Genomic DNA, 10818 nt, shown 5'->3' on the forward strand with positions numbered 1-10818 from the left:
ATGTGGATGGAAAAAGCAACGGAAGTAACGTGGCTGTAATTTGATAAAAATTTCGGTGGCACGCATACGATTTCGTAAATAGTAATAATATTTTTTTTAAAACTATAAAATTTATAATAGCATGTATCTAATTAATACTTTTTTAATACAACTAAATTACTCGTACTCCGCAAGATGGATCAAAATGTTAGCTCATTATACACCGATGGAGGTTATATGTGGGGGTAAAAAAATTTCCTATAGCTATGTGCACTGCAGGAGATACGCAAACTATGAACAAGAAGCACAAGCAAAAAAAATCTAGGCATTGAACAGCTTGCGAAATGGCCCGTCCTTTCGATCCTTGGCCGCCTCTGTCAATGCAAGGAACCTCTTGAACCCCGTAGTGGCGGCGCCCCGCCCAAGCGCCGCGGCGCGGGCGAGCACGTCCTCTCGGTTGGACAGAGCTCCGGTCAAGGTAGCCATGCTTGGTGTGACCGAAACGGCCGGGGTGGCCACCGGTGCAATGTGGACGGATGCAGTGGGGACTGGTGGTGCCACCGTTGGAGCCACGGTAGGGTGTTTGATGCTGGGGCTGTGCTTGTTGAAGTCCTCCAGTATAGTTTGCTGGTCTGCTTTCTTCAAGCCCTGTGATAAGGCAAGAATATATATCATGTGAGGAAAAAAGTGTCAGGTTAGGCGGAGAATGGGAGGTTGCACTTGATACAGAGGAGGAAAGGCTTTTGAGGAAAATAAAACCTTGAGATCAAGTATCCTTTGGAATTCGAGAGGTGTTCCTTCGGGAAGGAGAGCACGGTAAGTGTTGGCAACGGAATCAACTGGTGACAAAATAACCTGCATCTCGATGCTATTAGGAAGACGCGGAGGTAGGTAGTCTTAAAACTGTAATTTCAGTATAATACATATATGGATAATCAAAGCGCAGTTTATTTTTCACAATACCTTTAGGAGTGCTTCCGCTTTACTCATTTCCCGGTTTACAAACTTGGAGTAGCTAGCCGCAACAGTACTCTGTTGCATTCGAAGAGACCACATGAGAATATCGAACAAACTTAAAAAGGCTGTCTACATGCACTTAACTATTGAACTATATATACATCTACTGCATTTTTCAGCCAACATCCTAGTACTAAGCAAATATGTTGTGTGTTTGCTGCCGGCCTTCTTTGAGCAATATAAGAATCATATTACTTTACTACAGTACATACTTATTTTTCACAGAGCCAATTTTCTTCCATATATAAAATAAATGCTTCCCACTTGGCACTCGGCAGTTTCCTTAACCCACCACTTAGTAACTAAAAGATAGTTAAGTCATCCAATATGCCAGTGGCGATAAGGATACCTGTTTTCCAAGGGCTGGTATGTCTAATAGAATTGTCTTTACAGCTTGTGTATCCAAAAGCATCTGAAGAGAAGTGCAAAGGTAGTGATGAGAAATGTGTCAGACAATAACAACAGAGCTGCAAAGGAATAAATATTACCTGCTGTGCACCGGTTTCTGATATATGCTTGCACTTATATATATTGAGATAAAACCGAGGTCCAAGAGAGGCTGCCAACTGCATCAGAACACACAGGGAATTATAAACTATCTGTTATGCCCAATATATGGTTCATATATTAAGGAACTATTAAGTTTTACCAGCATAAAGTAAGAATGCAGAACTTACTTTGTCCAGGAAATACTGAAAGTAAGTTGGTGAAAGCAGGTTGCCGAGAACAGGAATACTGCTGGACAGAATAGAGCTAATACCATTCACGTATCTGGCATGGAATAATGGATCCTCTCAGCACACATTAATATATTTCAAATAAACCATGTATCTTTTTGGCTAATCTGAAGAATATGAAGCAAGCACAAATAAAAGATTTATTTTCTTCTTTTGCAATTCAACGAATAATGAATAGTTCAAAGGTTGAAAGATTCCATTTTATGTTTACATGCAGATAGTGCAAACATGCTGATTTTACATGTCCCCGTGGATGGCATTGAAACTTTCTATTTTTAGGCAAACTTGAAGGATTGGGATCCCAAAGGCATAATTTTGTCCAAGCAGTTAATTATCCAGGTTCTTCCCAGTATCACTATATCTGTTCCTTCCATCAATCTACCATATAAGATAGTATGTTTGAATTCCTTTACAGTCCACAATATACAGCATCTGATTAAAGATATACCCCAATTATCTATGAAGTACATTGATTAGTTATTCCATATTAGTTTCAAGTACACAAAAGAACTTTTCAAACAAAATGAAATGCGAGCAACAGCAAATTATGTAAAATAAAAGAGATTTAATAAAATCCTACTCTGATTGGTCGCCAACACTTTCAAGGGTTGACCATGGTACGCGAGTCATTGCAACCATTTCAGCATCAAACTTGGTTTCAAGGCCATGCACAAGTGTCATCAACGCTTTTGTGATCAAAGCTGAGAATTCATCCTGCCAATATTTAAGTTGGGAGACATTTCTAGAATGTTAACAACAGTTCATAAAACAAACATAGCAGTTCGATGTCTAGAATAGTCACATTGGATAGAATTAACAAAAACAAAGGATAGTGGCCAGTCACCTGAACTTCAGAGATGTCCACTTTGTCAGCAAACTGGGGGTTAATCATCTTAGCAACATTCTCAGCTAGCTCACCAGACTGTCAATTTTTTATTACAGAAAGTCAATAGTCACAAAAGAAAGCTTGATCTCAATCATACAGGAAGAGAGAAATTTAGCTATACGATGCTTTGGAAGCATTAGGCTTACAAAATGGCATTGCAAATATCAGATTGCTTATGATTGACTATGAAAATTTTGCCCCTAACTTTACAGAGTCTGAAACTGACAAATAAGCCTACATTTTCAGCCTCACTTCTTTCTCTTCCCTTCTCTCTTACTCCCCTTGTTTGCTAGTGGTTATGATACAAGGCCAGATCTGCGGAGAACTTCTCAACACAAGACCCTACCATGACTCCCAGCAGGAACTCTTCTGAGCCTGCTGAACGCCCCTACTGAAAACAACTTTGGTGAACGACGAAGGCAAGCCACCAAACACAATTGTATAATACTATTCCTGGCCATCTTTGCTCATAAACTTAGGCATGTGTCATGATCTCCTACCAGTGTGTTTATCTCCATGCTACCCACTCCAAATACCAGCCTTCCAATATGAAAGAACTAGGCGTGTGATGTTTTCTAGCGAGGGATTTGGAAAGTGCCCAGTGATACCTGTGATCACGAGAACTATGGACTAAGAACACTAATCTAACAATGATAAAGGCTAGGATGCAACAAATTCTAAAAATATATATAACCAATTTAGCACTATTAAATTCATATTACTATCCATTAAAAGACAATATGGCATTCCGTGAACAAATCAATGTTTGCAGGAGAATAGCACAATGATATTTGTTTTGCCTTCTTGCAGTGTCATTTTGCATTGAAAGACAATATAGCATTCCGTGAACAAATCAATGTTTGCAGGAGAATAGCACAATGATATTTGTTTTGCCTTTTTGCAGTGTCATTTTGCAAGTTTAGCAGTACTGTATAATCCATCCATCGAAAGAAAATGTAATGTACTGTCCAAAAAGAGAATTAGACTGCCAGCTATAGTTTGAAAGGGAAAATGAACTTACCGTTTGGTGACAGTATTCTGCAGTGTTAACAATATAACATATCATTTTCTCATCTCGATCGGAGGTCTGCAGCAATGGCCACATGATTTAAATTTGAACTACCAGAGGAGGTAAGCTAAACATTTTTAAAAAACTATGCAACATTGCCTATCATCATACCCTGATCAGCCCATCAGTACCAGTAGCAGCTGCAACAATCCCAGTACCACCTTTCGGTAACCTAGCATATAACTTCGATGCATAGGCTTTAAGTACTCTTTGAAATACCTAAAATGAAATATTTTATCAGTGAAAACCCTCCAGAAGGCCAAAGTCATCAGATTTGGTTGCACTATAAATTTCTTAACAGATAACCATAACAAATATGTAGTGAAATAGTCCATCAAAACTCAGAAGCATTGAGCTTCAATGTTCGCTCGTTAGGAATTATTAACCTACTGTCTAGAGATAACTCACTGAGCTAGCAACTTTAATTCCATATGGTTCCTTCGGAGGTTTTTCATGGTGCATTTCTTCTTCCATAGGTATCATTATCTGTCACTCTTTTTTAGCAACTGAAATATCACCATCAGATAGCAGACATGCAATCATGATGATGAACTAGTAAAATCAATCAGCCTTGCTTTTGACAGAGTCTGTACTATGTACAATCTAATACCATGAAATTTAGAAGCTCCGCCCATGTAAATAATTAAAAGAAAGAGAATGTAACCATGTGGAGTTGTAGCTAGATAACCGAAGTTTACCCATCAATGACACATCTTTAAGAAGAACAAATCAGTAGTAGCAAATAGAGTGCTCATAAAGAACCCGGGAGAAGCAAGCATATGAAATTACAAGAAAAAAATTCTCATGGCTGCATAAACAGCATGCACTAAGGAACAATTTGTTGGAGCAAGCAACATGGAACTATCCATACGAAGAAAAAACTGCTCACAAAATCTGTTTACCTGAAACAAGTTAAATAATGTCTCGTTCTTTGTTAACGCACTGCACCTATTTAAGCTTCTCCTAATTACCAAGAACACCTGCGCAAATGAATTATAAAGCATATTAGCATATTATTTGATTAGAACATTGTGGAGGATCAAATCTTTAATGGATACCATCATACCACATTCAACTATGGTAAACCACACTTATTGTGGTAAAAAAAATAAAATATTTCCACGACTTAAGCCGAAACAGGAAAGAAATAAAGTGCATGCAAAGTGAGTTGTCAAAAAGATTTGACATATCACAGTTTTGGTAAGGAATAAACGCATGCCACATAAAGTTAGGTTGACTTGAGCAAAGTGTGGCAATAAAACAAACAGGCATTTCTGCACAAAATCTGCTAGGGTCAGCTTTGGAAAACCTAATACTACGTTTAAAGTTTTGCAAGCCCAAGAGGAATAGAAGAAGAAAATATCCAATGTTTTGAATAAGCCTGGAAAATATTAAGAGCCAACTGGGATAAACCTGTTAAAAACAAGACTGTTCACTATCATGCGTGATTTCCTTTTACCTGCATGCTGCTTGACAGAATATTTGTTTGACTCCCTTCCTCTGTCTCCCATTTTTCTTCCTGCCGGAATAGAAGGGTGAGCTCAAGGTGAACAGACCACAGACACCAAGTATTGCAACTTGCCAAGTATAAGTTTATTTCATGTACCTGAATAAGTTTATCTAACTGATCAACTAGAGATTTCTCCTCAAGTTCTATGTACACACTCATATATGGTTCAAAACAAGACGATATAATTCCATGGAAGTTGAACTGCCAGAATACATCGTTAAAATAAGAGATATAAGTATATGCAACAGTTAATTATCCAAAACTAGAAGATACATAAAAATATGAATTGTGCATAGCTCAAGAATACTTACACCAGCACCAGGAATCGATAAATCTTTCTGCTTGTCTTTGTCCTGCTAGTAAATTATTGCAAAAGAGTTAGAAAAAAATGTTACAGGGAAAGAGTACATCAATATTAAACATACATGTTCAGTTTCATCATTTGGCACTGCCAGTTTCTTCTCATATTTCTTCCGAATGTCTGAAACAATTTTATTACGCCCGGTGTCCTCATTTTCATCATCACTTGCTGACTCTTTATTCCGAGTGCTCGTCGCTCCACCACTGAATTTCTCCGCTAATTCTTCCTCAAACTCAAGTGTTCTCTGTAATGCCTACAAAAGAATCTCAAAATGTTCATTACGGAAGTTATATATTGCAAATGAATCAGCTTGAATATTGAATACACCAGTTTAAATATTTCGCAAATATCTCTAGCACTGGAAGATTTGTGATGCTATATCACTATCAAGTACATAAAATTAATTAGTTCTATTGATCTTTGTTACACTGAAGACCATAACAAACTACGAAGGCTTCAAAAATTGTAGAAACATAAGTATATAACCACTAGAAAAGTCTTCCTGAAACATCGAAGAATTAATAATTTCCAAAGAATGCTCAATAAATGATACGAAATTACAAGGAAAATTACCAGTAACAAAGTCGCAACATCTGGCTTTTCTTTCAAATTGTTGAGAATATCAATAAGCTGGGCCCTGAAAAAGGAGTAATTTATCACAATATATCTTGTAAGTTGGTCAGTTCAGCCAAATACAAGAAGTGATGTTAGTGTTATAGAAAAAGAAATGTACATCCAATTCTACAAATATAGCTAGCAAATTAATGCAGAGAACAAATTAGAGTTTTCTCTATATATTTCAATTTGAAAGAAGAAGTAAAGTTGAGAGGGTAAAATCAAACCTTGTAATTTTACAGAACTGAATGCACAATAGATAGTCAACATGCCAAGATGGTGGGAATATTTTCCAGGTATCCTCGTTTGACCGTAGTCGACGCTTAATCCATGCATATCTCCTTTCAGTTTTATCTAATTTGGCAAGTTCTGAATTTTGTTCCAGAAGCACCAAAATAACAAGAAGAAAAAGGAGAGTGTAAATGTAAACTACAGTACAATGGCAACAACAACCGGCTTTAAGCTGCATATGCAAATTTTTACCTGCTCCTTCAAAGATCTGCTTATATGAGGTAAGCTCCTTGCTGCAAAAATTCTTAACTAGCTCTTCCCTCACAGATGGCTCCAAAGCATCAACCACCAAGCAAGCATCAGATAGCTGCTGCAGTAGAGTTGCATCCTCTGTTTCCTTCCCAGTCCCTAAGCTGCAAAAGGTATACCAATCAGCAGACTGGCAGTGTGGCCTAGTGCACAGACATAATACTGGAAACTGCATAAAGCTGAAAATGTAACTTAAAATGAACCAAAAAAGTTTGTGCACCTTGAAAAATCAGAAAACACATGAGATTTGAGGATTTTCTTGATATTCTTGAATTTCTCACTGAGCTCTGTTATCTTCGGCACGTCCCTATATGCTTCAAAATGACTGCACAGCTGATTTACTGCCTGAGAAAATAAAGAGAATCAGGAGTCTTGTAGGAACTATTTGACATAACAATCATGATTTAAGTACCAGCATGCCAAGCATGCTAGATTGACATAATAATAAAGCATTGCGAGCATGGTGATACATGCTTCATTTTACAAGTGTAGCAAATAATTATTTTCCTTACCTCCAGTTGTGCAGCTGCTTCTTTGTACTGACGTTTTGAGGCCATGACCTGAAGTTGCTCAACAGCAGAAACTGCCCGTGATACATGGACCAATATGATTTAGCTTAGGCAGATGCATCATGACATTTTAAGCACAATAGCACAAATTCCTATAAAAAGAAAGTAAAATAAGGAAACTAACCAAGCATAGTAAGACGGTGGAGAGCAGTTATTGTAGTTGTTATATGTCTCTTGGCACAATCCAGCTTTTTTATGTCACGACAAATTTCTTGAACCATCGATTCACTTTGTTCTGCCTTAGTTTTTATCTCATGTATCTTGTGCATCAGTTCCTGTCAGTAGACAGCAAATTTAAATTTTAATTATGCCATGAAATGCTAGCACTAGTATCTGATTAATTTTCCTCAGATCCCCAAGCTAATCTAATCAATCCAATATGTCCGTAGTGGGAAAAAGGCACAGTACAGGAAAGTGAGAATGATGACCTGAACAGCATTTGTTGCTGCAGCAAGTTCTTCCTTGGCCTTGGTTCCAGAGTTGCTCTGCGGAGAAAAAAAAAATAGTTGCCCATTAAGAGCAATAAGAAGCACAAATAAGAGAATTTTATCCTGGTGTTTTCAGCGGCATATGTCCATTGTAGTGCAAATTTGAATTAAATTAACTACAGTCACATCACCGTAATCTAAGTTTACCATTTACATCGCAGTTTGGTCGGACAGATCAGTCTAAATACAAATAGTGTAAAAATGTAAGAATTGCACGTAATGTAATTGAACATGAGACCGCAAGGCTGAACCTGCTGCCGGACGGCGGCGAGGATGCTGGCGTCCACCCGTCGAATCTCGCTCTGTATCTTCTGCATCAGCGGCTCGACGCCCGACAACGACGCCTCTGCAAGCCGCAAAAAACACACCAAACGCCAAGCTGTAACCCTAAGCGCCTCGAACAAACGCTACTAAATCTCGGCACAGCGCAGCTTGCTCAGACGAGCGCATTGCCGCAGTAGCATCGCGAGCAAGCTCGCGCACCAGGGGTCGACTCGATCCGAGCAGACCGCGTACCTGTGGGGAACATCTGGTTGATGTACTCGAGGGCGCTCGACTTGTCCATGGCTCCCCGAGATCTCCCCTCCCCGCCCGCCCGCCCGCCCGCTCTCTCTCGGAGGATCTGGAGGGTGCGGCGCGCCGCGACGGGGCCGATCTGGCGGCTCTCGTACGGCGGGCGGGGGAGGGGGCGGCGGGCTGCCCCTCGCGCGCGCGCCGGGAGGTGGTGGAGGAGGGATCGTCGGCGAGGTGGTCGTCGGCTGCGTCACTCGCCGATTGGTTTTCACCGGTGTCCGGTGGTGGTGAACTGGCAAATCGGGTTAGCGCTGCGGCTGATCCAACCCGCTCCGCTCCGTTGGGCCCAACTGTACATCTCATGGGCGGGCCTCTTTTCTATGGGCCTTGATTCTGGCCCATTCATTATACATTTTCTATTTTACCTTTTGTATTACTCATTTTTGCTTCTCTCCCAGAGTTAATTTACGATTGAGAGAAATCAAAAAAACATACGATTGTGATGTGTTCAAGGACAGGATTTGTCTCTGTAATTTGTGACGGTAAAAATATTTATGATGATGAATGATGGTGGGCATTATCGCAAAAAATTTATTACAAGGAAAATCCAAGAACACGAATTTATTACAATAAAATTTAGTCTTTCACTCATCCATGCTAGAGTAAATCTAGTACCCTAATAACACATACTAATAACTCTAGACACTTTCATGGCTTCCTGACAAAATACTGGAACTCCTAGCATTAACAACAAACACAGCAAAGGAGCCTAGGTCAAAAACTGAATCCACTGAACATGTAGCTAAATGGCTAAATCTGAAACGTCTTGGAAATTACTTCCACTGCTACGGCCGGGCAGGAGCTCTCTCGAGTTGTTCTGCTGCTGGAAGGCGATGCCATCGACTGGATCGTTGAGCGTGTTCATCGGCCAGACCTCGGCGGTGCTCACTCGGGGCTCAAGATCGTACCCGGAGCCGGCGGCGAAGGCGAAGTCGTGCGCAAGAAGGTCGTCCTCGTAGCCTGCACCAGCGGCGAGAAATTGGCCATGGTCGTCGAGAACGGCGGTAGTCGCTGTACTGCCACCGTGGACGATGTTGGTGGTGGCGTAAGGGTTGCTGTCCATGAAGGTTGTGCCACTCATGATGCTCTGGTCGAATTCGAGTGGCGCTGCGGCGAGCGCCGGCGGCGGCATCTGATAGGCGAGGCATGGCGGCGGCATCTGGTAGGCGAAGCACGGCGTCTGGCAAGGAACCGGCTGCGGCAGTAGAAGGGTGTCAGGGAGAGGGTAGTAGCAGAGTGCTCCGGCGACGGCGCTGGGGTTGGACAGGGCGAAGGGGAAGTCGAAGGCATCGTTGTCCGGCAATGCCACGGCATGCGGCGCGGGCGCGGCGAGCGCGAACGTGGAGGACGACGCGCCGTCGTCGTGGACGCCGCGGAGCGCCGCCATCCGCCGGTGCACCCTCTCGAGCGTCTCGCACAGGGTGTCGTGGAGCGCGTTGAGGCCGTCGAGGGAGAGGTCGTCGAAGCGGTAGTCCCACAGCGTGAGCACCTCGTCGGCGCCGGACTGCTGCTGCTGGACCTTGAGGAGCGCGCGCTGCTGCGCGGTGAGGTCTTCCCGGAGGCGGGTGCAGGTGTTCTGCACCTGCTTGATCTTCCCCGGCGGCAGGGCCCGGAGCGACGCGATGCGCTTCAGCACCTCGCCGCGGTCGGGCGGCCACGTCGTGACCTCGCCGCCCGCCGCGGCGGGGCCGAAGCAGACGAGGAAGGCGTCGACGCCGCACAGCGTCGAGAACTGCGACACCTTCTGTACGAGGCCGTCCCGTCGATTCTTGTACGTCGCCTTCCGCTTCTTCTCGTTCTCGATCAGCTTCAACACAAGCTTCGTGCGAGGCATGATCTCTCTCGCCGCAGAAAAGCCAAGCGAAGCCAAAGCAATGAATAACTTTGCATGCGTCAATGCATGGAGACATCGTGAATATAAAGCAAAGAAAAAAAAATCTTTCGTTTATGGAAATAAACCAGGAGACTTCCTTTCCTTTCCTAAACAAAATCTTTCCTTTCCAATTTTCCATTATCTTTCGCTGGTTAATTCCGGGAAAGATAAGACCATCTGCGCCAAAGCGATGCGTGTGTAGGTTCGTTCACCTCGATCCGGGAGGCACGATGTGCCCCTCATGTGCCGTCATGGAAGCGTCCCTTGCACCCAGCCGCACACCGGCCTCCAAAGCGCGCGCAAAACTGTACGTAACCACGAGATTTCCTTTCCTCCGCTCCCGCGCTAAAATCACGAGATTTCCTGATTTACTTTCCTTCCTTCCTTCTCGGTACGTAACCCCTTTTCTACTAAAATCATGAGATTTCATGATTTACTTCCTTCTTTGCATGTGTTCTTTCTCTTTTATTTGGATTTTGCTCTCATTGACTATTGGACGAAAAACCTCTTACCGTTGCTGCATCGCCCCTGCCTCTTCACACTGCCGTCATCGACACTCGCCTCGCCGAACTGCTATGCGATTCATCTTGACGAGAGGAAG

General features: G+C 42.4%; 1 protein-coding gene across 2 annotated transcripts; it reads right to left on the reverse strand.

The window, feature by feature from the left end:
- Positions 1 to 134: 134 nt before the first annotated feature.
- LOC102700113 (vacuolar protein sorting-associated protein 53 A) lies at positions 135 to 8578 on the reverse strand. Of its 2 annotated transcripts, none has more exons than XM_015832629.2 (24): positions 8288 to 8578; positions 8023 to 8117; positions 7712 to 7768; positions 7408 to 7558; positions 7227 to 7297; positions 6935 to 7059; positions 6658 to 6818; positions 6402 to 6543; positions 6133 to 6196; positions 5624 to 5812; positions 5510 to 5551; positions 5295 to 5399; positions 5148 to 5207; positions 4591 to 4668; positions 3800 to 3907; positions 3641 to 3706; positions 2578 to 2655; positions 2314 to 2447; positions 1674 to 1767; positions 1485 to 1562; positions 1346 to 1408; positions 943 to 1011; positions 739 to 834; positions 135 to 627 (listed from the first exon to the last, which is right to left on the reverse strand). In XM_015832629.2, the coding sequence occupies exons 1-24, from the start codon at positions 8334 to 8336 to the stop codon at positions 301 to 303; spliced, it is 2502 nt and encodes an 833-aa protein (XP_015688115.1). In that variant the 5' UTR covers positions 8337 to 8578; the 3' UTR covers positions 135 to 300. The 2 variants fall into 2 exon arrangements, with proteins under 2 accessions (XP_015688115.1, XP_006646581.1); XM_006646518.3 differs by having other exon boundaries at positions 5510 to 5554.
- Between the last annotated feature and the right edge of the window lie 2240 nt (positions 8579 to 10818).

This window comes from Oryza brachyantha, chromosome 1 (assembly GCF_000231095.2).
Source record: "Oryza brachyantha chromosome 1, ObraRS2, whole genome shotgun sequence".
NCBI classification, from domain to species: Eukaryota; Viridiplantae; Streptophyta; class Magnoliopsida; order Poales; family Poaceae; genus Oryza; species Oryza brachyantha.

Coding starts and splice junctions, on each gene's coding strand:
- LOC102700113 (XM_006646518.3), bottom strand. CDS start 8,336: ATGGACAAGTCGAGCGCCCTCGAGTACATCAACCAGATGTTCCCCACA. Junction 7,559..7,711: donor CAGCAACAAATGCTGTTCAG/GTCATCATTCTC, acceptor GTCTACTGACAG/GAACTGATGCACAAGATACA. Junction 5,555..5,623: donor CAAATGATGAAACTGAACAT/GTATGTTTAATA, acceptor ATAATTTACTAG/CAGGACAAAGACAAGCAGAA.